The sequence below is a fragment of the Ailuropoda melanoleuca genome, chromosome 14, assembly GCF_002007445.2.
Source record: "Ailuropoda melanoleuca isolate Jingjing chromosome 14, ASM200744v2, whole genome shotgun sequence".
Classification (NCBI taxonomy): domain Eukaryota; kingdom Metazoa; phylum Chordata; class Mammalia; order Carnivora; family Ursidae; genus Ailuropoda; species Ailuropoda melanoleuca.
Window position 1 is genome coordinate 14,849,114 of NC_048231.1, and position 13,349 is coordinate 14,862,462.

Consider the following 13,349-nt stretch of genomic DNA (forward strand, 5'->3'; position numbering starts at 1 on the left):
AAATATTTAGAACAGATACTAAGAGACCTGAAGGGAGATACTGAAAGCAATATGGTAACTGTAGACTTTAATATCCCCCTCTCATCAGTGGATAATTCATCCAGACGAATCAATACAGAAACACTGGACTTAACGCATGAGACCACATGGACTTAACAGACATACTCAGAACATTCTATCTAAAAGCAGCAGAATACACATTCTTCTCAAGTGTACATAGAACATTCTCCAGATAAATCATGTTAGGCCAAAAACCAAGTCTCAATAAATTAAAATGGAAATCCTATCAAGCATTGCTGATATGAAACTAGACCACAATGGTATGAAATTAGAAATTAATTACAAGAAAATGAGAAAAAGCACAAATGAGATTAAATAATATGCTACTGAACAACCAATGTGTCATCAAAGACACCAAAGGAGAAATAAATACCCAGAGACAAATGAAAACCGAAATATGACATCAAAATACATGGGATGTAGCAAAAGCAGTTCTAAGAGGGAAGGTCACAACAATACGTGCCTACCTCAAGAAACAAGGAAAATCTCGGAGTGACAACATAACTTTACACCTGAAGGAACTTTCTAGAAAAAGAACAAAGCCCCAGATTAGTAGAAAGTAGGTAAGAGCAGAAACAAGAAACAGGCAAAAGACAATAAAAGAGATCAATGAAACTAAGAGCTGGTTTTTTGAGAAGATAAAAATCTACAAACCTTTAGCAGACTAACCAAGAAGAATTAAGAGCAGACTCAAAATCAGACATGAAAGAGAAGTAGTTATAACTGATACCACAGAAATCCACAAACTCTAAGAGTTTGTGAACAATTACATGCCAGTGAGCTGGACAACCTAGAAGGAGTGAATAAATTCCTAGAAACATACACTCGTCCAAAACAATCATGAAGAAACTAAATATGATTACTAATAAGGAGATCTGAAACAGCAAATTAAAAACCTCCCAATAAGCCCTAGTCCAGAACCAGACAGCTTCACTGGAAAATTCTACCGAACTTTCCAGGAAGATTTAATACCTATCAAACTCTTCCAAAAAAGGAGGAATAGCTTCCAAATGCATTTTACGAGGCCAGCGTTACTCTAATAACCAAAACCGGGCAAGGACACCACAAGAAAAATTATAGGCCAACATCCTGATGAACAGATGCGAAAGTCCTCCACAAAATATTAGCAAATCCAATTAATGATACATTAAAAAGGATCATACACCATAATCAAGTTCTTCCAGGGATGCAAAGATAGTTCAACATATGGAAATCTGTCAATGAGATACGTTAACAGAAGGAAAGATAAGTCATTTTATCATCTCAATAGATGTAGAAAAAGCATCTGACAAAATAATATCCATTTGTGCTAAAAATTCTCAACAAACTGGGTACATTAGGGAATGGGGAATGTACCTTAACACGATAAAGGCCATACATGACAATTTAAGAACAGGAATAAGGGGTGTCTGGGTGGCACAGTGGTTAAGCGTCTGCCTTCGGCTCAGGGTGTGATCCCGGCGTTCTGGGATCGAGCCCCACATCAGTCTCCTCCGCTGGGAGCCTGCTTCTTCCTCTCCCACTCCCCCTGCTTGTGTTCCCTCTCTCGCTGGCTGTCTCTATATCTGTCAAATAAATAAAATCTTTAAAAAAAAAAAAAAAAGAACAGGAACAAAACAAGAATGCCCATTCTTGCCTCTTTTATTCACTGTAGTACTGGAAATCCCAGTTACAGAAATTAGGCAAGAAAGAGAAATAAAAAGCAGCCAAATCAGGAAGAAGTAAAACTCACTATTTGCAGATGACATACTATATACAGAAAACCTTAAAGACCGCATTAAAAAGGTTAGAACTAAAAAATTCAGTAAAGTTATAGGATATAAAATTAATACACAAATTGGTGGTGTTTCTAAACACTAAGAACAAAGCCTCAGAAGTTAAGAAAACAAACCCATTAAAAAAAAACCACTTCCGATTGCATCAAAAAGAATAAAATACCTATGAATAAATTTAATCAAGGAGGTGAGAGAGCTGGACATTTAAACTACAAGACACTGAGGAAAGGGACTGAAGACACAAATAAATGGAAAGCTATTCTGTGCTTATGGATTGGAAGAATTAATATTATTAAAAACTCCACACTACCCAAAGCAATCTCCAGATTCAATGCAGTAGTTCTTAAAATTCCAACAGCATACTTCACAGAACTAGAAACATAATTCTAAAATTTGTATGGCTCCACAAAAGATCCCAAACCGCTGAAGCAATCTTGAGAAAGAGCAAAGCGGGAGCTACCACGCGCCCTAATTTCAAACTACACTACAAAGCTGTAGTGATCACAACAGTGTGACACGGGTACCAAAACCAGCACAGATCAAATGGAACAGAACTGAGAGTCCAGGAATCAACCCACACATACCTGGGCAATTAATCTACCACAAAGAAGCCAAAGAACACATGGAATGGAGAAAAATCGGTTTCACTTATATGGGGAATCTCAACAATAGGACAAGCAAATTTAAGAAACCTCACAGAAAACACATGAGCGGTTACCGGCGGAGGAGGTGGTCAACCGTATGGCGACGAGATCCGCGGTGCAGGATCACTTTGTGGTGCATACACGTGTTGATTATAAAGCTGTACACCAGAAACTTAGGTAATAAATTTATGTAATTCTTTTTAATGCTGGTCATAAATTTACACAATTGCTTTCTAATGAAGATAAAAATTAAAATACCCAATTCATGCATTTTTGTTAGAACTGCTGTTTTAAAATTCCTAACAATGAGTGAAACATAAATTAACCTTTGTTAAAGGTGCACACGGACTTTCTGAGAAAAAAAAAAAATCTCATTAATGTTAGTTATTTCCTTATCACAGCACCAGGTTTCAATTTTATTTATGGTTTCTCTCTGGGACACCATTGTCTGCTCAGTCATAAAACAATAAATAATTTAATTGCACAGGTCTGACAAAAGGAACCAGGTCAAAAAGGAAATTCAATTAGCAGCAGAATCTGTTCATGTTGGTTGCAGACTGGTGGCTGACTTGTGGGGGAAGGGGTGTCTTGCTTTGGGTTTTTGGAAAACCTCACTTCATAGTACCAGAGAATCCTTTTAAAGAGACTCATGCATCCACTGGATTTGTACACTGTAAAAAATATCTTGCCCAGAAGTCTGATTTGAAGTTGAAATGAGAAGAAACAGTCTGCTTTTGAACCAAACTAAGCTATTCTTAGAATACGTTTTGAAGGAACAAGAAATTTGTTACCACAGGGGAAGCTTTACAGGCAATGCAGAAAATTTTTAAGATACTAAAAAAGTGACAGTCACGAACCTTCCTGGAATCTCAGGAAAAATGTGCCCAGAACGGAAAATGACAGTTACCGTGACAAGCTGTGTGAGTACTGGCAGAGTCCAGAAAGGGCACCGTAGGGAAAAAAGGTCATCTTTAACAAAAAATGGAAAGGTAGCCCACCCAGGTAAGGAGAACATGGACTCCAAAAGTATACAAACCAAATCAGGCAAGACAGGAAGAATTTTAAGGCATACCTTGCAAGGACCTCCATGACCCACAGAGGGTGTTCTTCATACGATGGTGATGGTAACAAACACAGAACACCCCTCTGTGCCAGGCCATGTCCTCAGTGTTAGAAATACATTTACAGAAAGGAAACAATCAGCAATATTAGATTCTGTAGGACCCCTTAATAAGAGGCCCAAAAGTACCCTAAGGGGCAGTAAGGACAATTATAGAAAAATTGCTTTTTCTAAGAAATAAAAATTCCCACTCCAAATTGCTCCTAAAATGGATAAAATAATTCTCTAAATGTTCTCATCAAGATAATCAGACTATATGTGGATACACTTCTGGAATTATACTGCATCTACCCAAGATTTCTGAAGGTATCCAGGATGATCAAAGAAATTGGCTGAACAATACCTGGCCCCTGTTTATAAGCTTCAGAGACAAGCTGTGCTGGTAAAGACCATGGACTCTTAGCTCTCTGGGCCCATCAAGCTGGACGAGTCTAGTGAACACAGCTTACCCCTTGGGAAAACAACTTGGTTTCTACTAGAGGAAATGGTCTCTCTCCCTAATCATATGAACAACATTTAGTGTCTGATGACTGGTTCTAATATCCTACGTTTTTGGACAAAGATGGGCCTTGAAGCCATATGGTATGTTAAGGAAGAGATCATAAAGGACTTCGGAGTTTTCTCAAAAGACTGAAAGGCTGTGGAAGGAGGGATTAGAGCAGAACCAAGACCACTGAGAAAAAAGATAATTTCAGCTCAATATAAAGGGAATTTTTTTTTTTTAACATCAGTGCAGTCCAAAAATGGAGTGAGCTGTCTGAACACAGGCCTAAACAGAAGCTGAGTGATAACCAGTTGGACATGTTAAGGGAATTCTGCAATGCGCAGAAGATTGGATTTGATCTTTAGCTGTTTCTAATCTTAAAGATTCTATTTCATTATATAGCATTTTTTGAGAAAGACAACAGGTATAAAGGTGACCTCAGTATAATAAGAGTCGGAATAATCTGAAGAAAGTCCACATTGTATTAAAAAACAACTAAAATTTGGGGGATGAGGATACAGAAATTAGCCTAGTTACTTGCACTTACCAGATGTCAAATACTGACTCAATGGAATGACTAAAAAATAAGGTTCCCTGGGAGCCAGTGTGAGGGCCAGGTATAGTAACATCTTTTTTGAAGTATCTGAAAGAGTCTACCGTGAAGGGTACAAGTTTGGGGAGATCTAAACTGTGCTGGAAAGAAGCTGGAGGCAAGGAGCCAAGGCAAAAGAGCCAGACTGTAGAAAGATCTTTCAAGTCCAAGAGCACTTGAGTGGGTAGACAAGCAGCAGAGAATGGTCATGTAAAAAAAATACAAGATATGAATTTTAGGGGAAATAATTCACAAAATCGAGAGCTCTGAGCACCAAACTCAGAAAGAGAATCCACTGTACTGATGTGGACCCAAATGCCCAACCAAATCGAATGTTAGGTACCGCCAAGAAGGACCTCCAAAATTGTGGAACTAGGCAAATAATTTATAGGAAATTAGCTAAAATGATCAGGGCCAAGGCAGGAAGAGATACTGCTATAAGAGGAAAAAAGAGCAAACCGAAAGGAGCTGTGACCAAAATCTAGAGGCCAGGGTAGATGTATTTCTTAGAAATACAAAGAAAACATGTTTATGGTGAGAAATTAAACACAGGAGCCTGGGAAGAGGTAAGGGCACTGAATACGCACACATTCCCCTAAAGTTGGATATGTTAATCCCAGGGTTGTCTGATTAGAAGTTGATTAAAGAAGGTGGTCCCTTCAAGGGAGCCACACCCTCCCAAACCTCCTCCGTCCAGACTGGCTGGCCTCCATTTGTAAGCTGGGGTCTGCACTGCTAGGGCTGCTCTCCATCTCGCCAAGATTTCGGATGGCTCTCAGCTGGCTGACTGGAACTGGCACAAAGCAGGATCACATAATTTCCGATATGTTACCTTCCCCCGCCCCGCCTTGAGTTACACATGAAAAGCAAAACCAGGTATTTTTTCTTTCTCTTTTTTAGGGGAGGTGGGTGGAAATAAGGGTGGAACGTATGTGTAGGGAGGAGAAAAATAATGGTGTTGACAGCTCATGGGATTGCAATCAGTGGGCTTAGTTTAACGTGTAAGAGGAGAATTAGTATGTTCCAAGGAATGAGGCACTCAAAGGGCTGAAACGAGATTTTTCTTTGGTTCCCAGGGACCTGTCCCTGGGCTCTCCAAGGTTAAGTTCCAAAGCTATTCCTTTTGGCTCTGTGACACACGAAGAATCTCGAAGATGTAGATTCTGGTGCCAGCTATGCAAGCAGAGTGGTTAGGCCAACAGTTCACATTTGATGTATGAAATTAATTAGACCCAAACCTCTAGACTCAAGGGCAAGACCTGTGTCCAAAAGCCCCTTCTACCTGATGAATCCAGCTGCTGGGCTTCAGTCCAGGCTCTCCTCAGACTAGCTCAGAACATGACTGAGTCCTTTCTCCTTCTACTTTTAAAAAGGTTGTTGGAGAATGTGATCCTCAGGAGAAGGGCTTGGCCTCAGTGGGAGATGCCCAGAGACTGCAGCAGGTGAAAGGTGGCCCCCAAGGCCCAGCCTGTCTCTATGTTGTTCACTTTCTTTGAGAGCTGTTGAGGAGAAAAAAAAAAAAAAAAGCTCACATTTTCATCAGTTTTCAACTCTAGCAAGCATGACACAGGCAGAGAGTACCTACAAAGATCACCCACATGGCCAAACCAAGGTAAAATTTGGAGTAGCCAGTCTTGGGAAGCTTCCCACTACCCCCTCTGTAACAGTTTCCCTCCTGCCACGGTTTACACCTGCCAATCTGATCTCTCAACCTCCTGGCCCAGGCGGTGGTCTCACCGAGGCCTTCTAGACAGAGAGGATTCTGAATTCTTTCCCTAATCCTGGAACTAAATACATGAGGAATGGGGAATAGATGTAGGGGTAGGAAGGGACATACTGAACTTTTCAATTCATACTTTGTAAACAACTGAAACTTCTTAAGCACTAATTAATAGCCAGTCAAGGCATTTAAGGCCTTCTAGCCAGGCTGTGCCTCAACTAGTTCAGTGACTGCGGGCAGGTGTTTGGACCTGGTTTCCTCCACTACATAACAAGAGGGTCAGATTAGTATTTATCAAATTATTTTCTTTAGAATCTTAGGAGTTCTTGGAAGTGCTTCGAAGGAGAAAGGGAGGCCAAATGCTAAAGGAGTTCCAGAATCCCTTCCTCCACTTCCACCAGACAGCTCCACTTCGATCAGCTTTACCGGCATTCTGTGTAAGCTTCTGTGGAGCGCTGATAACACCACACACAGATGAGTTTGGAAACCAGTGGACTGGACTGTCTTTCTTTCTAGGACTAATTTCTTATGATACAATACTTCTGTGTTGAGCTGATGAAATCTACACTAGGCACTGTGCCCAAAACTGGGAAGAATGGCATATGAACCCTCACTTTGAGATTCAGTCTGCGACACGTGAGTCAAACTGGGAGTGGCCTCCCCCACCCCCAAAGGCTCCTCTGCCCTCAGGACCGGGCTGACAGCCCAAGGATAAGAAGTTGAAGTGAAGCGACCTCTGGGCCAGGGAACTGCCTGTCACTGAATTTAATTCTGCTACCATTAAAATAATAAAGACTAAAAGTATTCCAGCACTGGAAATGGCAGAAAACTGTTTTTAATGACATGGTTATTGTTGATCCTTAAGTAGAGAAAGTTAACTTTGTATGTATTAAGGACTTAGGATGACCTTTCTCATCCACAAATCTATCACCAACTGGTGTGAAATGCCTACACTAATAATACCAATATTAACAACTTACTTTGTGCCAGGCATTGTGCTTTACATACAGTATCTCAATCTTCCTAACAGCCCTATGAAATAGGTACTCTAAAGATCCCTAAGTTTGGACCAGAAACTAAAAGTTAGAGAGGGGAAGTAAATCATTTAAGGTTACAGAGCTGGTAAGCTTGCAGACTCAGAGTGTGAACCCAGGTTTGATGGACAGGAGAGCCGTTCTGTAAATACTGTGTGATACTGACTCTATGGGCAAGTGATTCTTTGTTAAGCACCTTAAATGCCAATATTCTTGTCAGACACAAAGCGTTAAATCCAAATACCTTAGTGCAAAGTTTATAAGTTTATAAAATCTGTGCAACACAAGAAATGGGGCCATGTAATCTCATCTAGAACTGAGGAAACAGGAAGGGCAAGTGGCACAAGCAAGGACACTTTGAAAACAAAGTACAGTCTACCTATTTGACCCGAGTTCAAAACCGCCTGTGCCATACCTGTATTTCTGTCACATCTCCTCTAATAGACTATATGCTATCTGAGGACAAGATTTTATCTTACTCATCTTTGTAACCATAATGTACGGTTATGGGATGGATGAAACATAAAAGCTGGGTTTAGAACAGATAAATAACTTCCTACAGATAAACTGGAGCCTGCATGTGCTGAAACAGATGGATGAACTGGAAGAAGAGGGACCCGAGATTCAAGAGACACTAACTATATGAGGTACATAGAAAATACGTAAGACAGTATACTAACTACATATACGCAAGGCATTCAACACTAATGAGAAGTTGAATAAGCCACTCACTGGTGATGCCCTTTTGTCCTCTGCCAAATAAAACCATCTAATGGGCTAATGAGTGAGTGAGTGCCATCAGCCAGTGTACCTGCCCCGTGCCTCTCCAAACGGAGCAAATTTGTGTGATGGCCGCAGGCACCTTCTGTCCCTGCGCCCCCTTGATCAGCTCTAATACTTACAACCATACTATCAGCGGCAGAGAGAGAGAGAAGCAGGACATATGAACACAGGATTTAAGAACTATGGTGCTTCCCACCTGCCTGCACCCTATCCTGTGGGTTCACCTAGCCCATTTCTTGCCCTTTGCTTCTTGCCCTGAGTTTTGAACTTGCTTTAATAAACCATGTGACTTGGGCACCTTAATTTGGGATGCAAGACTTTCTGCTCTGTGACCCCTGGGATAGCCTGCCTGGGAATATACTTAGAAGCTACCATTGCACCAAGCTCATTTCCCACATTCGTGGTATCTTGCACAGTGCCTTGCCCACAGCCCTAATGAAAACCCCTCACAATTCCACCTGCAGCCACTCTGATCACCACACAAGTGCTTTTCCTAACTCCCAAAAAAGTGGACTGTTTTGTGATTCTCTCTTACCTGTAAGATGGTACTGTCTGCAAAGCCGAAGCCGTCCTTCAACAGGGCTGTGATGTAACTGAGATCCATGCACAGGAAAGGACTGCCTGAGGTGAACTTTTCCAAGTTATCACACACTGAAAGAGAGGGAGAGTGAAGAGTGGAATTCAAGTTTGCAGCCAACTGGCAGGTGTACAATTTTTCTAAATATAGACTTAGGATAAGCAAAGCAGAATTCTCCATGTGGTTGATGCCTGAGAGTTGTGAAGACTAGAACTGTGTGCGCTGACAGTCCCCGCAAGACCACAGCCTCTTGCACATTTTGGATGTCCCATGTTACCCTCTCAAATGGACCTGGGATCCTAGTTTATTTGCTAAATTTCTATAACCTATTGTTGGGGCTTAATTCAACTAAGTCCCTTATGTATTATTAATGCTGAGGCCCAGAAGACAGGGAAATACCAATTAGCCCCACTTTGGGGCCAATGGATAAGATCATTTATTTGTATTTCCATGGACTCTCTCCAGCAAGCCTCTGTGGCTACTTCCCATATATTGTGGTGCTCAGTGTTTCATTAACACTGATAACACTATTTCAATTTTTTTTTTAAAAAGAACACCATACATAAAAATAAACTCAAAACAGATTAAATACCTAAATGTGAGACCTGAAACTATAAAACTCCTAAAAGAAAACAGGCAGTAATCTCTTGGACATCGGCCTTAACAACATACTTACGGACAGATCTCCCCAGGCAAGGGAAACAAAAGTAAAAATAAACTACTGGGACGACATCAAAATTAAAAGCTTTTGTACAGCAAAGGAAACCACCAACAAAAACAAAAGAGCAACCTACGGAATGGGAGGAGATGTTTGCAAATGGTATGTCCGATAAGGGGTTGACATCCAAAATACAGAAAGAACTTCTACAACTCAACACCAAAGAAAAAATAATTCTATTCAAAAAATGGGCAAAGGCACTACATTTATGGTAACTTATCACAGCAATAGAAAACTGACACAACTTATTTTTCCTTAGTGACGATTTAATATTTAGACATTAATTTTTGTATATAAGATGTTAATCACTTTTAGGACCATTTTACATGCTAGTGTTAGCTTCACCTATTTTATATGCTGCAAATAATGTCTCCAAGTTTATTATTCCACCCACTAACTTCACAGACAATGTCGTTTCCCATATACAAGTTTTATTTTTGTCAACCTTCAACCTCTACCATCATTTTTAATGCATTCTCAATCTTGAAACTTGTCTAAAGAATAATCTAATTTTAGGGACGACTGGGTGGCTTAGTCGGTTAAGCGTCTGCTTTCGGCTCAGGTCATGATCCCGGGGTCCTAGGATCGAGCCCCGCATCAGGCTCCCTGCTCAGTGGGGAGTCTGTTTCTGCCTCTGCCTGCCGCTCCCCTGCTTGTGCTCTCCCCCACCCCCCCCAAGTCTCTCTCTCAAATAAATCTTTTTTTTTTAAGTGAAGTGAAAGTTTATTAAGTGAAGGTGAGAACATAAAGAAAAAAGCTCTCTAGAGTGAAAGGGGTCCCGAAAGCGTTGCCCCAAATAAAATCTTAAAAAAAAAATCTAATTTTATACATATGTATTCATACTTTCATTATATTAATTTTCATATATTAATTTTCTAATTTTATACATATGTATTCATACTTTCATATATTAATTTTCAAATGCTGAAAATTTGTTTTAGAGGCACCTGGGTGGCTCAGTCAGTTAAGCATCCAACTCTTGATTTCTGCTCAGGTCATGATCTCAGGTTGTGAGACAGGGCCCCACATTGGGCTCTGCACTGGGCATGGAGCCTCCTTAAGATCCTCTCTCTCCCTCTTCCTGTGCCCCTCCCTCCACGCCTCTCTGTCTCTCTCCCCCTCCCTTCCTCTCTAAAAAATAATTAAAAAAATAAGATTTATGTTTTAATATTTCATGCAATATGTGAATTGTACAAAAAAGTATAATTTGCTTATATTATCCACTCCAGGAAATAAATCTTTACTAAAGTATTTGGGGAAAAAAATGGGCAAAGGACCTGAATAGACATTTTTCCAAGGAAAACATACAGTGGCCAACAGACACATGAAAAGATACTCAACATCATTCATCAGGGGAATGTGAATCAAAACCACAATAAGGTATCACCTCCCACCAATCAGAGTGTCTAATATCAAAAAGAAAAGAAATAACAAGTGTTGGTAAGGATGTGGAGAAAAGGGAACCCCGTGTAAATTGGTGCAGAAACTGTAGATAACAGTATGAAGGTTCCTCAAAAAATTAAAAATAGAAATACGATATGATCCCATAATTCTACTACTGCCTATTTACCCCAAGAAAATGAAAACACTAATTGAAAAACATAGAAGCACCCCTGTGTTTATTGCATTATTTATAATAGCCAAATTATGGAAGCAGCCCAAGTGTCCACTGATAGATGAATGGATAAAGAAGACGTGATGCGTGTGTGTATACATCATACATACATACACACACACACACACACACTGGAATATTACTTAGCCATAAAAAAGAATGGTATCTTGTCACTTGTTATGATGTGGATGGATCTAGAAGGTGTTATGCTAAGTGAAGTTCAGTATATCAGAGAGGCAACTACCATGTGATTTCACGTATGCGTGGAACCCCCCCCAAAAAACCAAAACAAATGAACAAAGAAAAAACCAGACTCTTAAATAGAACAACTGGTGGTTGCCAGAGAGGAGATGGGTAGGGGGATGGGAAAAATAGGTGGAGGAGATTAAGACGCACAAACTCCCAGCTCTAAAATGAATATGTCACAGAGATGAAAAGTACACCATAGGGAATAGTCAATAGTACTGTAATAATGTTTATGGAGACAGACAGTGACTATATTATCTTGGCGAACACTGGGTATGTACAGAATAGTCGAATCTATGTTGTACACCTGAAACTGATATAACAATGCATGTCAATTATACTTCAATAATAGAAAAAAAAAAGGAAGAAAGAAAGAAATGTAGAAAGAAGAAAGGCTTTCACCATCTCCCCAAAGCCTCCTGTATCCCATGGATTTCTATGTGACTTAATGCTTTTAATTCTGGGCAAACACAGAAAACCAGCCTTCTGAGCGGCTTTCCGCTGACTGCAGTGGTTTGCGTCACTTTCAGGTCACCGGCGTCAGCAGGCACAGCCAAATGGACTCACCTTCACGGGCTTCCACTGGCACTTACCTTCCCTTGCTTTTCTTTCAAAATCTTCAACTTTTAAAACACCTCCCGTTTCATAATCTACAACGAAACAGTAGCTAATGTCAAAAAGCCTTCAAGGAAACAAGGAAATTCAACCTACTGATAGTTATTATAATGAAAAACCAGAAGTAAAATTTCTAACATTACAGAATGGGCTAAACAAACATGACATAGCTATCCGATATAGTCTAGGTAGTCTATTTTACTAATAATTATTCTATGTATATTTAACCACAATAAAAAAACTGACCAGTAAAAAAACAGAACATTAACTCATATCTCAGGCCATCACAGATCACATACATACATTCACAGGGCTAACAAAAAGCATTACTACTGTGATAAGGAAGTAAAAGTTATCAATGGGGAGGAAGAAATTTCTTGGGGTAATGGACATTATTTTGAATTCAGTGATGGCTTAATGCGTATACACCTACATCAAAACTTAGTAAATTGTACACTTTATTCATATTTTATTTTATATTATACTTCCATAAAAATGTAAAAAATATAGACTTCATATGTATCTATTTGTGCCACTTTCTAGCAAAAGATTCTAAATCATGTTCACCCTTCCACTGCAGCAACTAATGTCATTCAGCAGCCAGCACGGGAGAAGAGTAGTGCGACCACTTATGACAAAGCATTTCAAATGCTCCTTTTCTCCCTTCCCCGTCCCCAGGACAGCTCTGCCCAGTTTCCTCCCCGGGCTGATACCTGGAATAAACCTACCAATCATGTCCGTGTCAGCAGCACGATCATAATAGTAAGAGAAAGCATAGAAGGAACTCTTCCGGACCTCGTCTGGCTGGTGAAGTTTCCCTTGGACCACGCGCAGCACCTCAGCGTAGCAGGGCTCGAAGCCCACCTCCCCTGCCAGGGCACGGGTGAGAAAAATGTGAGCTCGCTGACGTAAGCTGCCGATGCCAACAAAGAAACAGCAGGAGGGTCAAGGCAAGCAGAAAGCTGAGGCTCAGGCCAAAGGGCTGACGCAGATGAACAAACTTCCACAGCCCTGTCGCTCTGGAGGAAAGGCACCGGCTTCCCCATGGCAGCCTCCCTCCCTAACTTGTGTTCACCAAAAAGTCATATCCAACCTCAAGCTGCTGCCTAGCCTATGTCGTCCCATGGTATTTATAAGAAGCACCCAGAAGTCTCACCACTTCCTTCACTGGAAACATTTGAGATTTTTCCTTGATTTTAAGGTCTTTGATTTTTATAATGCCTAAGATGAATTATTCTTTCTAATGTCTCAGTTTTAAATGTTACTATAATTTACAAAGCTAAACATTAACTGAACCTAGAGTTTCTAGATAGAGTTGCTCCTTGAGGAGGGCAGACACCCTTAAAGCATTAGACCCAGGTTAAGA

At 40.3% G+C, this 13,349-nt stretch overlaps 1 protein-coding gene across 13 annotated transcripts in view; it reads right to left on the bottom strand.

Moving 5' to 3' along the window:
• Nucleotides 1–5,723: 5,723 nt before the first annotated feature.
• ENTPD5 (ectonucleoside triphosphate diphosphohydrolase 5 (inactive)) overlaps nucleotides 5,724–13,349 on the bottom strand; it is a 46,359-nt gene continuing 38,733 nt past the window's right edge. For all 13 annotated transcript variants that reach the window (XM_019794622.2, XM_034642423.1, XM_034642426.1 and 10 more), the window contains 4 exons: nucleotides 12,712–12,852; nucleotides 11,962–12,018; nucleotides 8,748–8,863; nucleotides 5,724–6,174 (listed from right to left, as the gene is read on the bottom strand). In XM_019794622.2, the coding sequence (XP_019650181.1) occupies nucleotides 6,088–6,174; nucleotides 8,748–8,863; nucleotides 11,962–12,018; nucleotides 12,712–12,852 (401 nt within the window). In that variant the 3' untranslated portion in view covers nucleotides 5,724–6,087. The remainder of the gene's footprint in view (nucleotides 6,175–8,747; nucleotides 8,864–11,961; nucleotides 12,019–12,711; nucleotides 12,853–13,349) is intronic.